The 16595-nt window shown below is 41.9% G+C and overlaps 2 protein-coding genes across 6 annotated transcripts in view; both read right to left on the bottom strand.

Moving 5' to 3' along the window:
* Window positions 1–933: 933 nt before the first annotated feature.
* On the bottom strand, window positions 934–4574 carry ankrd46b (ankyrin repeat domain 46b). The gene is made up of 4 exons (XM_028988520.1): window positions 4483–4574; window positions 3006–3348; window positions 2174–2332; window positions 934–1936 (listed from the first exon to the last, which is right to left on the bottom strand). Exons 2-4 carry the CDS (start codon window positions 3314–3316, stop codon window positions 1720–1722), a joined length of 687 nt encoding a protein of 228 aa, XP_028844353.1. The 5' UTR covers window positions 3317–3348; window positions 4483–4574; the 3' UTR covers window positions 934–1719.
* Window positions 4575–5041: 467 nt separating this feature from the next.
* The window catches only part of col4a6 (collagen, type IV, alpha 6), a 76183-nt gene continuing 64629 nt past the window's right edge, over window positions 5042–16595 (bottom strand). For 2 of the 5 annotated variants that reach the window (XM_028992536.1, XM_028992562.1), the window contains 25 exons: window positions 16337–16520; window positions 15294–15347; window positions 14686–14757; window positions 14479–14586; window positions 13946–14164; window positions 13688–13849; window positions 13182–13190; window positions 11985–12155; window positions 11713–11856; window positions 11486–11608; window positions 11129–11310; window positions 10973–11036; window positions 10600–10675; window positions 10285–10391; window positions 10054–10161; window positions 9891–9962; window positions 9675–9794; window positions 8879–8995; window positions 8627–8788; window positions 8392–8490; window positions 8129–8284; window positions 7855–7971; window positions 7527–7718; window positions 6923–7209; window positions 6543–6803 (listed from right to left, as the gene is read on the bottom strand). In XM_028992536.1, the coding sequence (XP_028848369.1) occupies window positions 6543–6803; window positions 6923–7209; window positions 7527–7718; window positions 7855–7971; window positions 8129–8284; window positions 8392–8490; window positions 8627–8788; window positions 8879–8995; window positions 9675–9794; window positions 9891–9962; window positions 10054–10161; window positions 10285–10391; window positions 10600–10675; window positions 10973–11036; window positions 11129–11310; window positions 11486–11608; window positions 11713–11856; window positions 11985–12155; window positions 13182–13190; window positions 13688–13849; window positions 13946–14164; window positions 14479–14586; window positions 14686–14757; window positions 15294–15347; window positions 16337–16520 (3366 nt within the window). Of the gene's footprint in view, window positions 6804–6922; window positions 7210–7526; window positions 7719–7854; window positions 7972–8128; window positions 8285–8391; window positions 8491–8626; window positions 8789–8878; window positions 8996–9674; window positions 9795–9890; window positions 9963–10053; window positions 10162–10284; window positions 10392–10599; window positions 10676–10972; window positions 11037–11128; window positions 11311–11485; window positions 11609–11712; window positions 11857–11984; window positions 12156–13181; window positions 13191–13687; window positions 13850–13945; window positions 14165–14478; window positions 14587–14685; window positions 14758–15293; window positions 15348–16336; window positions 16521–16595 lie in introns of all 5 variants that reach the window. The other 3 variants (XM_028992526.1, XM_028992554.1, XM_028992545.1) reach the window with 3 other exon arrangements.

Consider the following 16595-nt stretch of genomic DNA (forward strand, 5'->3'; position numbering starts at 1 on the left):
CTTTGCCTTCACTCTGCGGTCCAGCTCACGCCAAACCATCTGGATTGGGTTCAGGTCCGGTGACTGTGGAGGCCAGATCTCCAATTATTGTTAAGTACATATGTGTTCATTCATAGTTTTGATGCCTTCAGTGAGAATCTACCAATGTAAATGGTCATGAAAATAAAGAAATCACATCAAATGAGAAGGTGTCCAAACTTTTGGCCCGTACGGTATCTCCGTCTATATTTAGAAACATGTGTACTTGCTCACTTTCCCCAGCCGAACAAGTACACACATTTCTAAAAATAGATGGATTTTCAATACAGCTGCAATACAGGTATGTCTATATTTTACCGCTTAGCAATATTAATCAGCACCTGTCAATTTTGTTCCAGTAGACTCTACATATTTATGTGTGTGTGTGTGTGTGCACAGATGTGTCCAAAATTTTTGAGAATGACATAAATACTGTTTTTCACTAATTTTACTGCTTTGGTGTTTCTGTGGTGTACTGAAGTATAATTAGAAGCATTTTAAAAGTTTCCTCACCATGGGCCCACAATTTCAATGTTTTGTTCCCTGAGCCACTTAGTTATCACTTTGGCCTCAAGCACGGTGCTCCATCATGTTGGAAAAGATATTGTTCTTCACCAAACTGTTCTTGGATGGTTGGGAGACGTTGCTGTCGGAGGATGTTTTGGTACCATTTGGTACCCTCAACACTCTCACCTGTGTTGTTGAGAGGATCACTGAAATGAGCCCTACTGTGGCAGGGCTGAAATGGAATTGTTTTTTTGGGATTAAGTTAATTTTCATGGTAAAGAGGGACTTTGCAATTCATCTGATCTCTCTTCATTACATTCTGGAGTTTATACAAAATGCAGCAAACTTTGTGAAAACCAGTATTTGTGTCATTCTCATAACTTTTGACATGCCCGAAGACAAAGCAAATGATGGGTATAAATGATTTAATAAACCAGTGCTCTACATGGAATGGAATTGGCTGCACATAGCAACATTGCGCACAGCTTTATCTTTTTGAGGATAATATATATAGAGGGGGGACATTTACATGAGAACAAATAACATAATGAATACAAAAATAATGTCTATTTGTAGTAATACATGACAAGGAAAAAAGGAAATGACTTGTGCAAACTGTAACAGTACTAATATACGTCAGTATAAGAATACAGATAGGGAAGAAAAGACTGGGCAGCATTCATACAACATTAAAATAATATTGCGTACCGTGCTTTGGAATGGTTTTTATAAGGTGATAAGCAAGGGTCTATAAGATATGTACTGCATGTGGCATAATACAAACAATTCCATTTTCCTCATCAAACATACATTTTCTAATTAATTTCTTCAAAACCAAAGTAAAATACATTCTGGTGTAGGAGTAGCTAAAGTGATGGACTTACGAGTCCAAATAAAGAAAAACAAATATTCCCTCAAAGGGAAATAATAAATAATTACAATAGGTAGTCAAGGTTACCAGATTCTTTGACTACACGTTATTATAATGCCATGCCGTCCATGATAATGCCTGAAAAATCTCAATAGTGCTTAGGCTGATTTGGGATTTAGTTTCACTAAATGAACACTTTTCCATTCCATAGAAACCCACGTTCGGCATGTACCTAACTTGAGCAACCTCTGCCACTTCGGTTGCCCCTGGCAACATCTGCATATGCATCCAGCACATGGCACACCTCCTGCCACGCCCTGTCCTCAGTGCACCAGCTCCAAGTGGCTTGCGGAGAAAGGCAAAACTCCACTGACATAGTAAGCGATGCCGAGGGACAGGAGGGCGATGACGACCAGCAGGAGCAGGACCCTCCAGAAGCCCAGGTCCTCCACGAACTCCTGCCAGGTGGTGCGAAAGCTGGACAGCACCCCTTCGCTGTTCTGCAGGTTAGGGTTGAGTAGGGAATGGCTCTCCATTGCACTTTTGAATGTAGGCGCAGAAAGAAGAAAGAGGCACATTGAGGATATACAGCATGTGACTGGGTTGTTAGTTCAAAAAATATTTCATATTTCTATATTCTTACCAGCCAAGACTGCTCAAGACCATAAACAGAAGACATTGCAAGAGTGCACTCAATCTCGGTTCAACATTGTTCCGGGCTGCCCATGTAAATCTAGTTCCAAAGTAAAACGTAAAAAAAAAAAAAAGGAACCTGACCTTTCGTTCTCAGCCATCTGCATGGTCTCCAGTTTGGAGTGGGCTCCTCTGTTGAACCCCTTCACCTCCTGTTCCTCCAGTCCCTCTAACAGTCGAATGGCGTCCTTGTTGACTCCCCGCCTCTTTGCCAGCACCAGTGGGGTTGAACCATTGTGGTTACTGTAGTTAAAATGTATTATTATTATTATTTTACCGCTGTATTATATGAGGGCCTGAGAAGTTTACAGCAATGTCAAGATTTGACATACAAAAAGAGCTTTTTTTTTTGGATTTTTTTTTTTGCCATCTTCCCAAAAGTAACTTTGAAGTTGTTCAGCAAGGGACTCTCTCAAAGTGTAAAACACAATAAATAATAATTCTTAAAAAGTAAAAGTGAAAATGATTTCATTTGATGAAAAACTGTTGATATCTAGAGACGTCCTCGAAGAAGGTGGTAAATTAACGAATGATGTCCTGCAAGCGGAAACCTACAGATGAAGAAATGCTCAGATAGTATCACTGCTATTTATGGAAATAAGGAAATTCTAAAAAAAAAAAAAAAATAATAAAACTGTGTATTGTATTGGTGCATAAGACCTTTGCACAGATGATGCTGACACATTTTTAAAACTGAATCGAAACAAGGGAACGCTCAACGCCCCTGACCTTCCCCGTCTGCAGAGGTCTCGTTTTTATCGTTCTTCACATACAGAGGGATTGTAGGACAGGGCTAACTTTATTAACAATATTTTTGATCACAGATATTCATTCCCCCCCCCCCCAAGTTTCCATTTGCTTCTCCGTTTGGGGAAGAAACCCAGACGTCAAAGCGATCTTGCACACTGCCACTCACCAAATATCGATCTTTAAACCGTTGGACACCAGGTACTGGATGGTGTCCACATGTCCGCACATGTGCAGTGCCGTGTTACCCTGGTAATCGGTGGCCAGCAGGTCCGCACCAAACTTGTGCAGGAAACGGCAGATCTCCACATTGCCGCGGGCAGCCGCAAGGTGGAGGCCCGTGCGGCCGCGGTTGTCACGGATGTTCGGGTCACCGCCCGTCTCCAGGAGCCGTCTGGCAAAGCCCAGGTCACCGTCGATGCAGGACTGCAGCAGTGGCACGCTGGTCTGCGACGAGTCGTTGATGAAGACATATGACATGTCAGAGCTGGTCTCGGAAAATTCCAGTTTAGCTGCGAGACATGGCAGAGGGATTAACCCGACTTGCAGTCGGACATCCGACCATTATGTGCCGAATCCAAAATCGGCGGTGAGATGAGAGGGATGAGAGATGAGCAAACATGCAGAAGCGCATAAAATCAAACAGTTATTTCATCATCAAATTCAGCCTGAGCCTTTTTATAGTCTGATCCCAGGTCAGGAGGAAGGGAACTCGGCTTGCAGAAATCTGTTGTTATTCACATGATGTGAAAGTGAAGTTACTGTCATTGTGAAACACAACGAAATGTGTCCTCTGCTTTTAACCATCACCCTTGGTGAGCAGTGGGCAGCCATGACAGGCGCCCGGGGAGCAGCGTGTGGGGACGGTGCTTTACTCAGTGGCACCTCGGGATTCGAACAGGTGTTCTGTCGGATTGTCCTACCTTGTCAGAATTTCCTACCGCAGCAGCGACTGCGACTGCTAGCTGTACAAATGCGACGTGCGACTTGCTTATACAATAATTATACTATTATACTGTCGTATGTTGTGATAGCTCAGAAACACCCATCAGATTGTCCTACCACCAGTGTTTTACCTGTTTGAATACTCATTATGACACTTTATTGTCCAGAAACCCCAGGCATGTTCTGATAGCTCAGAAACACGAGTATGTGGTGCTAACCACTGCCATGAAATGGTGTACATTTTTAAAAAATCATTCACACGGGAACAGCACGCAGCACCCAAAATGAGGGTTTAATGAGTGGCCTCCAAACTGGGTAAGTTTACCTTTTTAAAAAAATGCCAATCATGCAAAACGAACGCATTCAAATATCTTTATTGTTAACGTGTATCGCATTATTATTCCCCCGGCTCTGCACCCTACTGCTCATTTACTCCACAGGGACCCGCCCAGAACCGTCAGGGGAGTTCCAGGGCCGAGAGAACCACATCCAAGCCGACGCGCAAATACAACGCTTGTATATTCGATATGCGATAATCAGCAATCAATTGTTCCAAATCCATCAATTTATGTCAGACAGAGGATATATAGATTTCATTTATAAAGCGACTGTATGCGTTCGGATAAAGACCTCAACAGCACATGCGACACGAGCTACTGTTTTAAGTTAGTAAAATAATAATTTCGCGTGTGTAAAAATACCTGTTTTAGTGGACCTTATACAGTGAAAACGTCGGTCCGCTTCTTTGCTCTCTGCTGGTGTTGATTTCTGTACTTTACGACAGCCCCATTCGACGTACGGCAAACGTTGCCAGGTCCGCTATTTTCCAGCATAATTTGAACTACTTTGAAATTAATTTGCTATGTTTTTTTGATATGTTTTTAAACAAAGCATGCTCAAGCTTCCAATGTTACCCATGTATTAACTGATCTAATAAGCAATACATTAAAACACACTTAACATGCACGATTAACATTTGGGGAGAGCATTATCCTTTACTCTGTTATCTATTTATTTATCTTTGTAATCACTCCAATTTCTTGATGATAATTAGCTCTGGGATATCTTCCACAATGAAGATCACTCATTTTGACACTGGATTTAATATTTCAGGGGGAATATAAAATTACATTTGCTTTTTTTTACTATATCCATCATTTGTGTACACAAGTAACGCTTTGCAAATCAGTTAATCCAATGTAAATGGATGGAAAATACACAATGACATGACAAACAAGGAAAAAAGGAACACAAAAGAACTCAATGTACCATTGGTGTTATTCAAACATTTATAAATGCATGTACTGTATTAACAGTCCTTAAATCATACAATTTATTCTAAATAACTTTATTCTAAAACATTTTTATAACAAATGAACATACCACATCCCCACAGATTTATAGACTCTCTCTCTCTTTTTGTTGTAAGGAAGGGAGTGAAGTTAAATAATGTAGGCTTCACTCAAGGCTTCCATTGAGCACGTAGCAGTCGTAACGGCCACAAGACCCCTGTTTTACTCCCCTGACTTGCCTTCCAAATCCTTTAATGGAATCAAGGTAGCAAAAAACTCGAAAAACCAGCAATGTTGGCATTACATTATGACTGACTACGATAGATTATTATCAATTATTTTTATGTCACTAGTAAACATAAATTCCAGCAAATCCATTTGAATCTACATTTTGTTCTTTAAGATGAAAGCTGTTTGGTCATACTTAGGTAAAAAAAAAAGAAATAGTCATAGTAATAGTATGAGAAGGATGTTGTTCTGTTCTTTTGTACAATGTACAATGGTACCACAACCATGTTAACGATTAATGCAATAGCTAAAACTGATTAATCTGACTGATAAATGTCCAATCAAAGTACAATGTACAAAAAAAAAAAAAAATCAGCAAGTACTGGCAAAGCAGATGGCTGAGCTACCTGATACAGGCTGTAAGGAAGAGATTTTGATGTCCTGGTTGAAATGTGTAGGAAAAAGCTTTTTATTTCACCTCTTTGTTCTCAAAAAAAATATATAAAACCAGGCCCATGTGTTTCATTAATAAGCAGTACCAAGAACCCGAGCTCATATCATTTAAACTATTCACATCAGTGCAATACATAAAAATATATGGGGATATGCTGAACAACCATTTTTCAAGTGAGTAACACTGGGCACAATCTCACCCTACTGTTTAAAAAAAAGTGCTAGCTTTGCTTAATTCTACAGACAAATTTTTTTTCAAGAATACATTTGTAGAAACACCATAGTTGATAACAGCAATTTCTAAAGTGAATAAACACGTTTCCTAAAAAACAAGTGTTATTTGATTTGGTTTATGGCTGCTGTTGTTTAAAAAAAGGTGAGCTGGCGGCCCAGTGCTATCCAAAGGGGTTTTGGTGCACTCTCCGAGGTAGCCGTGAATATGTAAGACAGACCATGACAAAAGCAAGAATGAAATAAAACGACATAGCAAAACTCGTAGCACCACTGTCAGTTATAATAAAACTTGTCTAGAGGAATCGCACCAAGACCCCTCACCACCGCCCTACATTTCCTTATGTAACAGGTGTTAGAACCTTATGCTCACCCTTCCACGCGGACCTCAAAAGCCCCGAAACTCAAATAAGGCTTTGAGGATGAGAAATGTGAGGCAGAAATAAAAAAAAAAAAGAGAGAAAAGAAAACGGTCCATCACTCAGTATTTCGTCTGACATCTACAGTCAACGTCCACTTTAAACTTTAAGTCTCTGTCTTTTCCTCGCTGACTTAATCTACAAGTACTTGGTGCAGACTTGACAGCGGCTGATGCGTGACAGCATGTCCCTGCCCTTCATAGTGTCCGGCTGCGGGGCCTGAGTGAACTGCTGCCGCGCATCCACTGAGGTCAGCCAGAAGCTATACTTGTTTGCGAAGTAGTGGCAGGTCCCGCGGGCCCCGTTGCATTCAATGAAGGGTGTGGCGCGGAAGTCCTCAAGACAGGAGCCTGGTGACACCAAAGACTGGCCACCGCCTTCAGCACCTGCAGCAGTGTGCTACAAGTGCACAAAACACAGTCAACAGTTATGGCCTACATATAATATACATAATATAAAATTGTTAATTTTTCATTTTGAAGGATAGAGAGATCTGGGAGGGTCCATTGTGTCTTTACCATGAGAAATGAGTATCCAATCCACAGACTCCTCCACCCAGATGGGCAGTCTGGGATGCTGCCGTCCTGGCTGTGGACAGCGACAGCTTGAGACTGAGCTTCACACACAGAGCAGCGGCTGATGTACTGCGTAATCTGCTCGTCGCCGACAGGCATCATTGGATTGGGTGCCGTGGTGGACAGCCAATAGGATTTGTCATTGCGGCTGGCGTAGTAACAGAGCTCGTTGGGTGTGCAGTAGAGGAAGGGTATGGTGCTGAAACGAGGGAGGCAAGAACCTGGCAGACCTGAGGGAGAGACAAAGAAAAGTATAAAACCGAACACCTAAAATACATATAAAATCGTTATTACATTTAAATTGTCCAATTGTCTTCCGAGTACGCATTCTTTAAATGTTTGTGCAATATGTATGATTATGAGAAGAATTTGAAGTCCATCAGATCTTACCAGAAGGCTGTTCACCTCTATTGCATAAAACATGGACATACACAGATCCACCTATTTGCAGACTTCTAGTTAATGTTTTACTCCTGGTAAAATTGGAATGAAACTGGAATTCTTCTTTAAATTAAAATGTTTAAGTCCATATTTCAGATTTCTTTACCCAGATCTTGGTTGTGGGCCTTTTCTTGTCCCTCTACGTACAGCAGACTGTAGCCTTCCCACAGCTTGGCCATACCCTGAGGACACATGGGTACCTGACTGGACTGACTGTGTTTCACCAAGGTATATCCAATGCTGCTGCTGCGTACAGCTAGACCAGGGGGGCCTCGTGCTCCCTGCTTTCCAGAAGGACCTATGGAAAGAAAAGTGGTTTTTATGGTAAAAAAATATTTCAGCAAAGAAAGATTTCAGCAATAGAAATTGGATGAAAGTAACAAACTTGCTTCTGTTCCATTCTGCTTCTGAGTATTGAACAGTATCTGACTTACCCTGAAATCCAGTGGGACCTTGGAATCCTGGAGGTCCAGGATCTCCAACGGCTCCAGGTGGACCGGGAGGACCTTCTCGACCAAGTTTCCCTGCTGCTCCTGTTTTACCTTTAGGACCTAGCAATGATTATCAGTTGATTACAAATATTATACATGAAATTTGACATTTGGACTTGACATAGGATCTTCTGAACAATCAGAAACACACAGTATGCCAAGATTTCATGAAACTGTTGTAAAGAACATTCTAATAATTAATTTTTTGTGGCCTAACCTTCAGGTCCTGGTTGCCCAGATGCTCCTGGAGGACCAGGCAGTCCACTCAAGCCATCTGCTCCCCGAGAACCAGGATCACCAAAAGGTCTGAATACATTGGGTAGGATCTGAGGGGGAATGACTACTCCAGGGAGACCTTTACGACCCTGGCCACCTGAAGGCAAGACCATAAATGTTACTTTAGATATGAATCTAATGTTTAATGTGACCACTTAATAAAAAGTAAAAGAACAGTCATTATATAATACTGAAATGCCTGACCCAATGATCCTTTTGGTCCTTTGCCTCCATAATATCCTGGGTCTCCTTGAAAGCCTGGTAATCCTGGCAACCCTCTGAAGCCAGTGTCACCAATTTCTCCTAAAGGGATTAATAATTAATAAAAAACAGAATCAAAATTTCACCGTAGATGAGGTTTTCAATGTACATGCAATAAAGAATCCATCAAATTGGTCCAAAATTATACCCCTTTATTTTACCCCTGTAAAGATTGTACCCTTTAATCCAGAAGTTCCAAGTTGCCCTGGAAATCCTTGGCTTCCAGATTCTCCGCGAATGCCAGGTATGCCAGGAAATCCAGGCAAGCCTGGATCTCCACGTTCTCCCTGTGTGGTGCCAGGGCCTCCCGGACCAGGAGGGCCCACAGGACCAGGCGGGCCTACACACGAGAAGCAGTGATCCACTTTGTATTACCACACAGACTGAACGGCACGCACCCAAAAATGAAAACTGAGATAAATTACAATACCTCTTTCTCCATCCAAACCAGGAAGGCCAGAGTCTCCTTGTGGTCCAGGGAAATTTGACACACTAACTTGACCAGAAGGGCCAGGAGGACCAGGGAACCCTACCTGTCCAGTTGGACCTAACAAACATGATGGGATGAACAATTATCTTCAATGTCCATCATGAAAATGAGATAAATTAGCAGCTTTCCCTAATTTGTAGCATACTTACAAGTATATCTGGTTTTATTTCTCAATTTCAAAAATGTCAATAAGAAGAGGTTGGTTTCAACCTCTTTATTTAAAGTACTGCATTTTATGGACAATTGCAATGTTAAAAGTCTTGTCTTAGATTGTCTTTGGACAATTAAATTCCAGCCCAATATTATAAAAGCTGTGTAAAGGAGGCTTTAAGACGTTATCATTTATAGGCATGTTACTAACATGTGAGTTTATGATAAGGGCTAGTCGATTATACAATCTCGGTCGATGATTCTGATAAATTTCATCGCAATCTCTGTGATCAATTCTGTGATCAGCTTTTTAAGATCATGATAAAAATGGCAGAAATTTTATAGTTACTTTTAATGGAGACACATGGCTACCACACATCGCAAGGTCCCAGAGGTTCAGAGATTCTGCCCTATATATATAGTGGCTCCCTGATGACCAAAATGTAATAAATTATCCCAGTAACAAGTTCATCATGTACATGTGACGTGGTTATCTGCGTAAAGCTAGCAAAGAGTGGAATGGAGCCGAGGAATTATCTCTTTTGCCGTATCGCCCAGCTCTATGATTAACCATTCAAGCTCTCACCTGACTCTCCTTTTTGTCCTTTTATTCCAGGAACACCTGGTCTACCAGGAACAGAGGACCCTCTTTCACCCTTTAGGCCGTTAATGCCAGGTGGGCCGGGCCTGGCGTTTTCAACTAACCCTGTTTCAATGAAACGGTTCATCTGTTAATGAGCACAACGACTGTTCAATCACCACTTAGGCAGACCATGGTTGAATCTGAAACCTTGCAACAAACCTGGAACTCCCTGTTGTCCCTTGGGACCCGGTAGTCCATTCAATCCATCCAAACCAGGGACACCAAAGAAACCTGTTGAGAGAAAGTATCACTCAGCACAGTCAACACACAGGATAACCTCACACAGGTACCCAGCATATACGATACAATGCACCCGACTAACCTTTCTGTCCTGGGGAACCGAAACCTCCTGGTTGACCAGTATTTCCTGGCAAACCCTGCTGCCCTGGGTACCCTGGAGCACCCTTGCTTCCAGGAAACCCCTGGGAACCTGGGAGATTAAAAGAAATGAAAACAATGCACAAAAAGAACCATTTGTAGTTTTTATGACACATGACAAGCATTCTTTGGACTTAACAAACACTTTACTGGTCTTTCCGTTCCCTTCACATACCCAGTGCTCCAGGTCTTCCTGATTCTCCATTGAAGCCTTTCTGTCCTGGAAATCCAGAGCTTCCTGGCACCCCAGAATCACCTTGTAGACCAAAACCACCAGCTCTACCTGAACACACATTAGAATAGAGATTAGTAGTCTCCTTCAAATAATGCTCAAACAGTCTAAATGACCATTTTTTACATCAAGAAACATAGTATACAATATTAAATACACAATGATAGCATACATAAAAAAATCTGGTTTACTGGACATGTCAGGGGGTGCAAAACCATAGCAAGGTGTTGAAAGCCCAAAATGTAATTGGGGACTTACCCTGGAATTCCAGAATCTCCGTGCAGACCTTTAGGACCAGGAACTCCAGGTGTACCAAAGGCCTCACCTTGTGCTCCTGAGGAAATAATATGAGAAGACGTGCAATTATTATGTATATGTCCACGGTATGATTTGCACATGCCAGTGGACAGTGACAGTGGAGTGACAAAATTAAAGTTACCAACACTGTCAAATCTTGACAGATTCAATTTATTCACCAGTTCACATACCCTGGATTTCTGTTTTAGGTGAGAACAAAAATCGCATACACTGCAAAAACTCATTCTCCCTAACTAAAACTTTAGCTTTAATATTTAAAAACTCTAAATGGTTCAAAATGATGGGTACTTAATTAAGAAGTCACCGTGTTTACCTTTGGCACCAGATTGCCCAGGAGATCCTTGAAAACCTGGTAAACCAGGTGATCCATCTTCACCCTACAGAAAATGACAACATGTACACGCAGTTTAGGAGTGAAGACGATTGATTTTCATCTTGACTTATGATATGTACATATGGTGTGACCTACTTTTGGACCTGGTGAACCCGGGAAGCCCATGATGCCAGGAGAACCTTTGAGTCCTGCAAGTCCTGAGGCTCCAGGTCCTCCAGGTAGGCCCGGCTGCCCTGGAGCTCCTTTGAACTGAACACCTAAACCAGGTATACCTGGGAACCCAGGACGGCCTGGCAAGCCTGGAAAACCTTGGTCACCTGTAGGAATAATAAGGTGATTCATATGAAATAAAAATGAATTGTCTTCACCCTGACTCAAGTATGTTCATAAATTCATCAGTGTATATGAAATTATTCCAAGGCATCTGCAAAATGGGCTTCATATGGAATGATAGAAATAAAGGCTAGAAAGAAAGTCAGTACTTCACTCTACCTCTTGGCCCAGTGAATCCTTGGATTCCAGGGGATCCTGGGTCACCCCTTGCTCCCTTTTCCACCAACTCAGATCTGATATATGGAAAAGGGAGTCCAGGTGGACCAGCATCTCCTCTGTCCCCTAAATTATATCAAACAAACATCACCTCATTGCACAAAAAACAATATAATATAAAGTAGAACATGAACCTTTCAGAACACTGTGAACAACTGAATTTCTCAAACCTTTGGTTCCTGCTGCCCCATCTGACCCAGGCAGCCCATTAACGCCTTGAAAACCTGGCAAACCCCTTCCACCAGGGCGTCCAGGTCGTCCAGGGAATCCAGGATTTCCAGGGAACCCTACCAATCCAGGTCCACCTTTTTCACCTGAGAGATTAAGCCACAACACACCTGACAGTTGATGATATTTGCACTAGATCACTATTGTCAGTTGCTCAGAAATGTAAATTTGGGTTTAAACATATGGGTTTAAAGGCAGCAGGCCCACTCCATACCCTTCCTTCCTTGTAGTCCGGGAATGCCTTCACGGGACCCAAGTCCAGGTGGACCAGGGGGTCCTCTGGGCCCAGGTCCTCCAGTGATTCCTGGGAATCCTGGTGTGCCTTTCATACCAACTGGACCTGTAGGACCAGGGTCACCTCTGGCACCCTTAAGCCCAGGAAATCCTGAAGGAGTCAAGACACAGGGGTCAGTAGAGGATCTATGTGGATACACAGCTACATCTCTATCTTGACTGCTTTATTCAATTTACACCAAACAATTTACACCTGATTCACATAAGGATTTTCTTGATTAAATAATTAAGCATTACTTATCTTCATTAATAACAACCAACACAACTAAACTAACAAAGCTGCAAATCCTGTATCAATGTGACAAATCATTCACTAGGACTATGCCCACCTTAGGTGTCCCCCACCTAGGGTGAACACCAAACAGTAACTGAGATCGGGACTTATTATGACTAGTCACCCCATCTCTCCAACATAAGGAATGACCCAGTCATACACACACACACATACACACACTTGCAGCTGCATAAAATCTCCAGGATAATTCATTTTTGCCTAAAATTTAACAGTTGATCTATTTCTAAATAAACAATGGATTGCTCAAAGATCACAATGCAAAATTTACAGTAAACTTGTCATCTGAGGTAAACCAAACTTTCATCAAAGACTGCAACAGGTTCAATTCTAGCAACTAGGAGCTACAATGTTCCAATAAGGCTTGGAAGTGATTTGAATATCTGTGAGTCATGGGTTAAGACTGTTTCACACAAGCACAGCCGGTCGATGTAGGCCAGGTTAGTGTAGCCTCAATTCTGACATTTAATCTAGCCGGACCATTAATTCATGCACACAGGGGAACACGGAAAGAGAAAAAGACAGAGAGATAGATGTACATATAACTTCTGCCTTTATGATGCAACACTTACCAGCTTTATGCTATTATCTGAATTTAATCAATAAATCCATCCATCATGTAATTGGTTTCAGCTTTTCAAGCTTTTCTCAGCTGGACTCTACTGCATTTGTTAGAAGATGGACATTTTATCTATGTAAGTACAGACCTTCCAGCTTTGTGCCAGGTAGGTGAGTTGGTTAGGATGACCTCTGACACTACAAAGATGGGTTATATCGAGAAGGTTGGATGAAACTGGTTGAGCAGGACATGAGAACTTTTCTCACCTTGACAGCCTTGGGAGTGACCCAACACCAAGAACAAAGGAGAATGACACCACATATGGTGGGATGGAAGGGTGAAGATGGTGGTGATGGTGAGGAGAAAAGAAAGGAGATGGTGCAGAGCATGATGGGAGGGGAGGAATAGGGAAAGAGATGCAACTGTGATGAAAATCAATACAAAGCCACTGTGTCTGAATGGACATGGTGGAAAAGAGCTAATACCATCAGAGGGACAGCTCTTATGACAGGACCTTTATCCAACACATCGACCCTACATCATATTAACTGAAATAAGCTCCTAGGATACTGTTCAGCATATTCAGCCTCTTTTTTGCCAATCAAATTATAGCAGTATGAGGTGATAGATGTAAAATGTATCATTAAACATATACTCGAGAGAGAAAAAGAGATTAGAACAGGATAAACAGACAGATGGATAGAAGGATAAAACTCCCTAAATATATGCCATATAGAGTAATGTCAGATCGTGTGCAGGACTTTTGCCTTACCGGGGGAGCCAGGGAATCCCTTCATGCCAGGCGGTCCTGGAGGTCCCCGGATACTGACATCTGTGTTCTCGCCAGGGAGGCCAGGCAGGCCAGGCAGTCCTGGAGAGCCAATTTGACCACTCTGTCCCTTCAGTCCTTGCACACCTGAGCGTCCATTGTCACCTGTTATCACAGAGAACAGGAAAATAAGAACATTGCTATATTCTTTTTTTTAATTAGTGGTCCACAAATATCTTGACATTAACAAAAAGAACTCACCTGGTACCCCAGGTACTCCATTATTTCCCGGCAGACCCTTGTCTCCAGGTTCTCCAGGAAATCCGCCCTCACCAGGAGCTCCGGGAGATGAGCCATATATCTCACCAAGTTCTCCTTTGGCTCCTGGCCTTCCAGGTAGGCCAGGTTTTCCCGGTGGACCACGAAAGCCAGTTCCTGGAATACCTGGTTGTCCTGAATCTCCTCTTGGCCCTGTGAAACCTAAAAGGAGGTTGGGTTTGTTACTTAGCTTTCTCTCTAGAACAGTTGGAACCTGAAATCTGCTCCAGTCAAAATATTTCCAAATAGCACCAATGCAGAATGTTGTTGGACCACAGCCCTTTCATCCAACCACAAATCAAATCTAAAAAATTAGTAACTAAGCCTTATCCGCACCAAAAGACATTCTGTCTTTTATTTCTGAACCTGAACAAAGTCCAAAGCTACTTTCATCAGTAGAATTGTTTTTAAATGAAATATGCATTGGTCGTTACTCTGCTTGCTGGGTAGGCTGGGTATGTCTCTAACGGAATTACCTGGAGGCCCAGGTAGACCTCCTTGACCTGGCTCTCCCTTCTGTCCCTTTATTCCATCAAAGCCAGATAGGCCATCTGATCCTCTGAGACCTGGACGGCCTACTGAACCTAAGAGAGATAAAGACAAACAACCACAGATAGAAGCAGTTGTGGAATCGACCATGTATTAAAAAAAACAAAAAGTAAATAAAAGAAAAAAGAAAATACCTGGAAATCCATTCAATCCGGGCAAACCCGGTGCTCCAGTTTCTCCAGGAATTCTACATGGTATCATCACTCCTACAGAACATCATTATTTTCACAACATTAAAGAGGAACTAACGAATGGACTAACAAACTTCATGACATTAAACACTAACTACAAAACTATTTAGCATATTTTGCATAAATTGTTATGGTTTAGTACAATCAGTAAATTATGCAATGTCCTAATCATTTAAATAAAGAATTCCATGTTGTTTTTACATGGTAATAGTACAAAATGAGAAGTGAATGGTAGATGAACAATGACATATGATGACTTCTCCCACCACCCCATGTAGCAGCACCTAACATTGCAGGGTCCTCACATGCAAAAGATTTGAATGGAATGACTTGTCCAAACTCTGATGAAGCACATTCACATTATTCACATTCCACTGTCCATGGGGGACTGGCCAGCAGCCAGCTGAATAAGACACCTCATATTATATATATTTAGACAATATGTCAGATGGAAGCAGAGGCAGAGGGAGCCCGTCTGAACTGGCTGAGTGAGGTGTCTGATTCAAGCTTGGCTGTGGCTTTTCCATTCCCCACCGACTGCAGCTTCTCACCTCCCTCTGTGAAAGAGGCATCAATAAGCCCCGCCTGCCCACAGCAACAGTCACCTAGTCAGACGACATGCACAGTGGCTAAGAAAGATTGCAAGACAAGCCGTCAATCTGTCAATCAACCATTCAATCAACCAATCCTACTTCAATGAAAATTGTGTCCAACACAGCAACCATTCATTACACACAAGCTGGAAGGATGCATTGATGCAAAGTACAACATGATTTTACAGTAAAGATCCATAATGAAACCAGGCTCATTCAGTTAAAGCACAAGCATTGAAAACATTATTCTGAGTAAGGGTTACTTCATCCAGAGAATCAGAGAAGTGGTCAGCTGCTTTAATTCATGTAATTTTATTTTCTAACTCTAATTTAATTGCAACGATTGTCCACCTCTCAGCCCCCTTGGAAGAAATAAACCCTTACATGATTAAAAAAGTCATGTTAGCACAGGCATAATTATAAAAGGGATACATATGAACCCATAACACAAACATGCACAAACACTCATGCACATGCACACACTCACACAAAACGTTCATAACTGCACCATCTAAAGTCAAGATTGATCTTTAATCAAAATATTTGCTTTTTATTTATCATCCTGTAGAATGAATGCTTTTTTAGCACCTCTGGAAGTAACTGTCCCAGGATGTTGCACACATTCCCCTCTAAGTAACCAAAATAATGCCTGTGCAATCATGTCAAATTAATCTGCATTGTAGATTTGCTGATGGAAACAGGAAATCAACCTGTCCAAAGCTGGCTACTACACCTTATATCATAAAGGGCACTATTTTCAAAGTGGCACTAAGCTATGGATTTACATAAAAAAATACAAAAAAAAAATATTTTTGCATTCGTAACGTGTAAACAACGGTGTCAGTCATCAGGACATTTATCTGTATTTTATTGATGTATGTAATTGAACTTAGACTAGTGAACAAGTACCAAACTTATTGCATAGCACTGTGCTTAAAGCTAGTTAGGAAAATAGTGCCCAAGGTGTTTCTGTTGTCATCTTCTATTCCCTCAGTACTTACCTGGTGGCCCTGGTAGGCCAGGGGATCCTGGTACCCCTCTGAAGCCAGGGTCTCCTTGCTCTCCTTTCATACCATTTGAACCTGGGTAACCAATACCAGGGTCTCCTGGCAAGCCTGGGGGTCCTTTTGGGCCTGGGATTCCCGGTAAACCTCTGTCTCCAATCCCTCCATAGCCAGGATCTCCCTGGCAAAATTGGTACAAGAACACAAGAGACATATCAAAGAAAAGTAAAGAAGAGCAGCACAGAGGAAGCAATCA

This window comes from Denticeps clupeoides, chromosome 1 (assembly GCF_900700375.1).
Source record: "Denticeps clupeoides chromosome 1, fDenClu1.1, whole genome shotgun sequence".
NCBI classification, from domain to species: domain Eukaryota; kingdom Metazoa; phylum Chordata; class Actinopteri; order Clupeiformes; family Denticipitidae; genus Denticeps; species Denticeps clupeoides.

What these genes read in the sequence shown, in the direction of transcription:
- ankrd46b (XM_028988520.1), bottom strand. Translation starts at nt 3,316, where the DNA reads ATGTCATATGTCTTCATCAACGACTCGTCGCAGACCAGCGTGCCACTG. An exon ending in GGTTTAAAGATCGATATTTG is followed by an intron (nt 2,333 to 3,005) that starts GTGAGTGGCAGT and finishes TTTTAACTACAG; the next exon opens with TAACCACAATGGTTCAACCC. An exon ending in CAGATGGCTGAGAACGAAAG is followed by an intron (nt 1,937 to 2,173) that starts GTCAGGTTCCTT and finishes TACATTCAAAAG; the next exon opens with TGCAATGGAGAGCCATTCCC.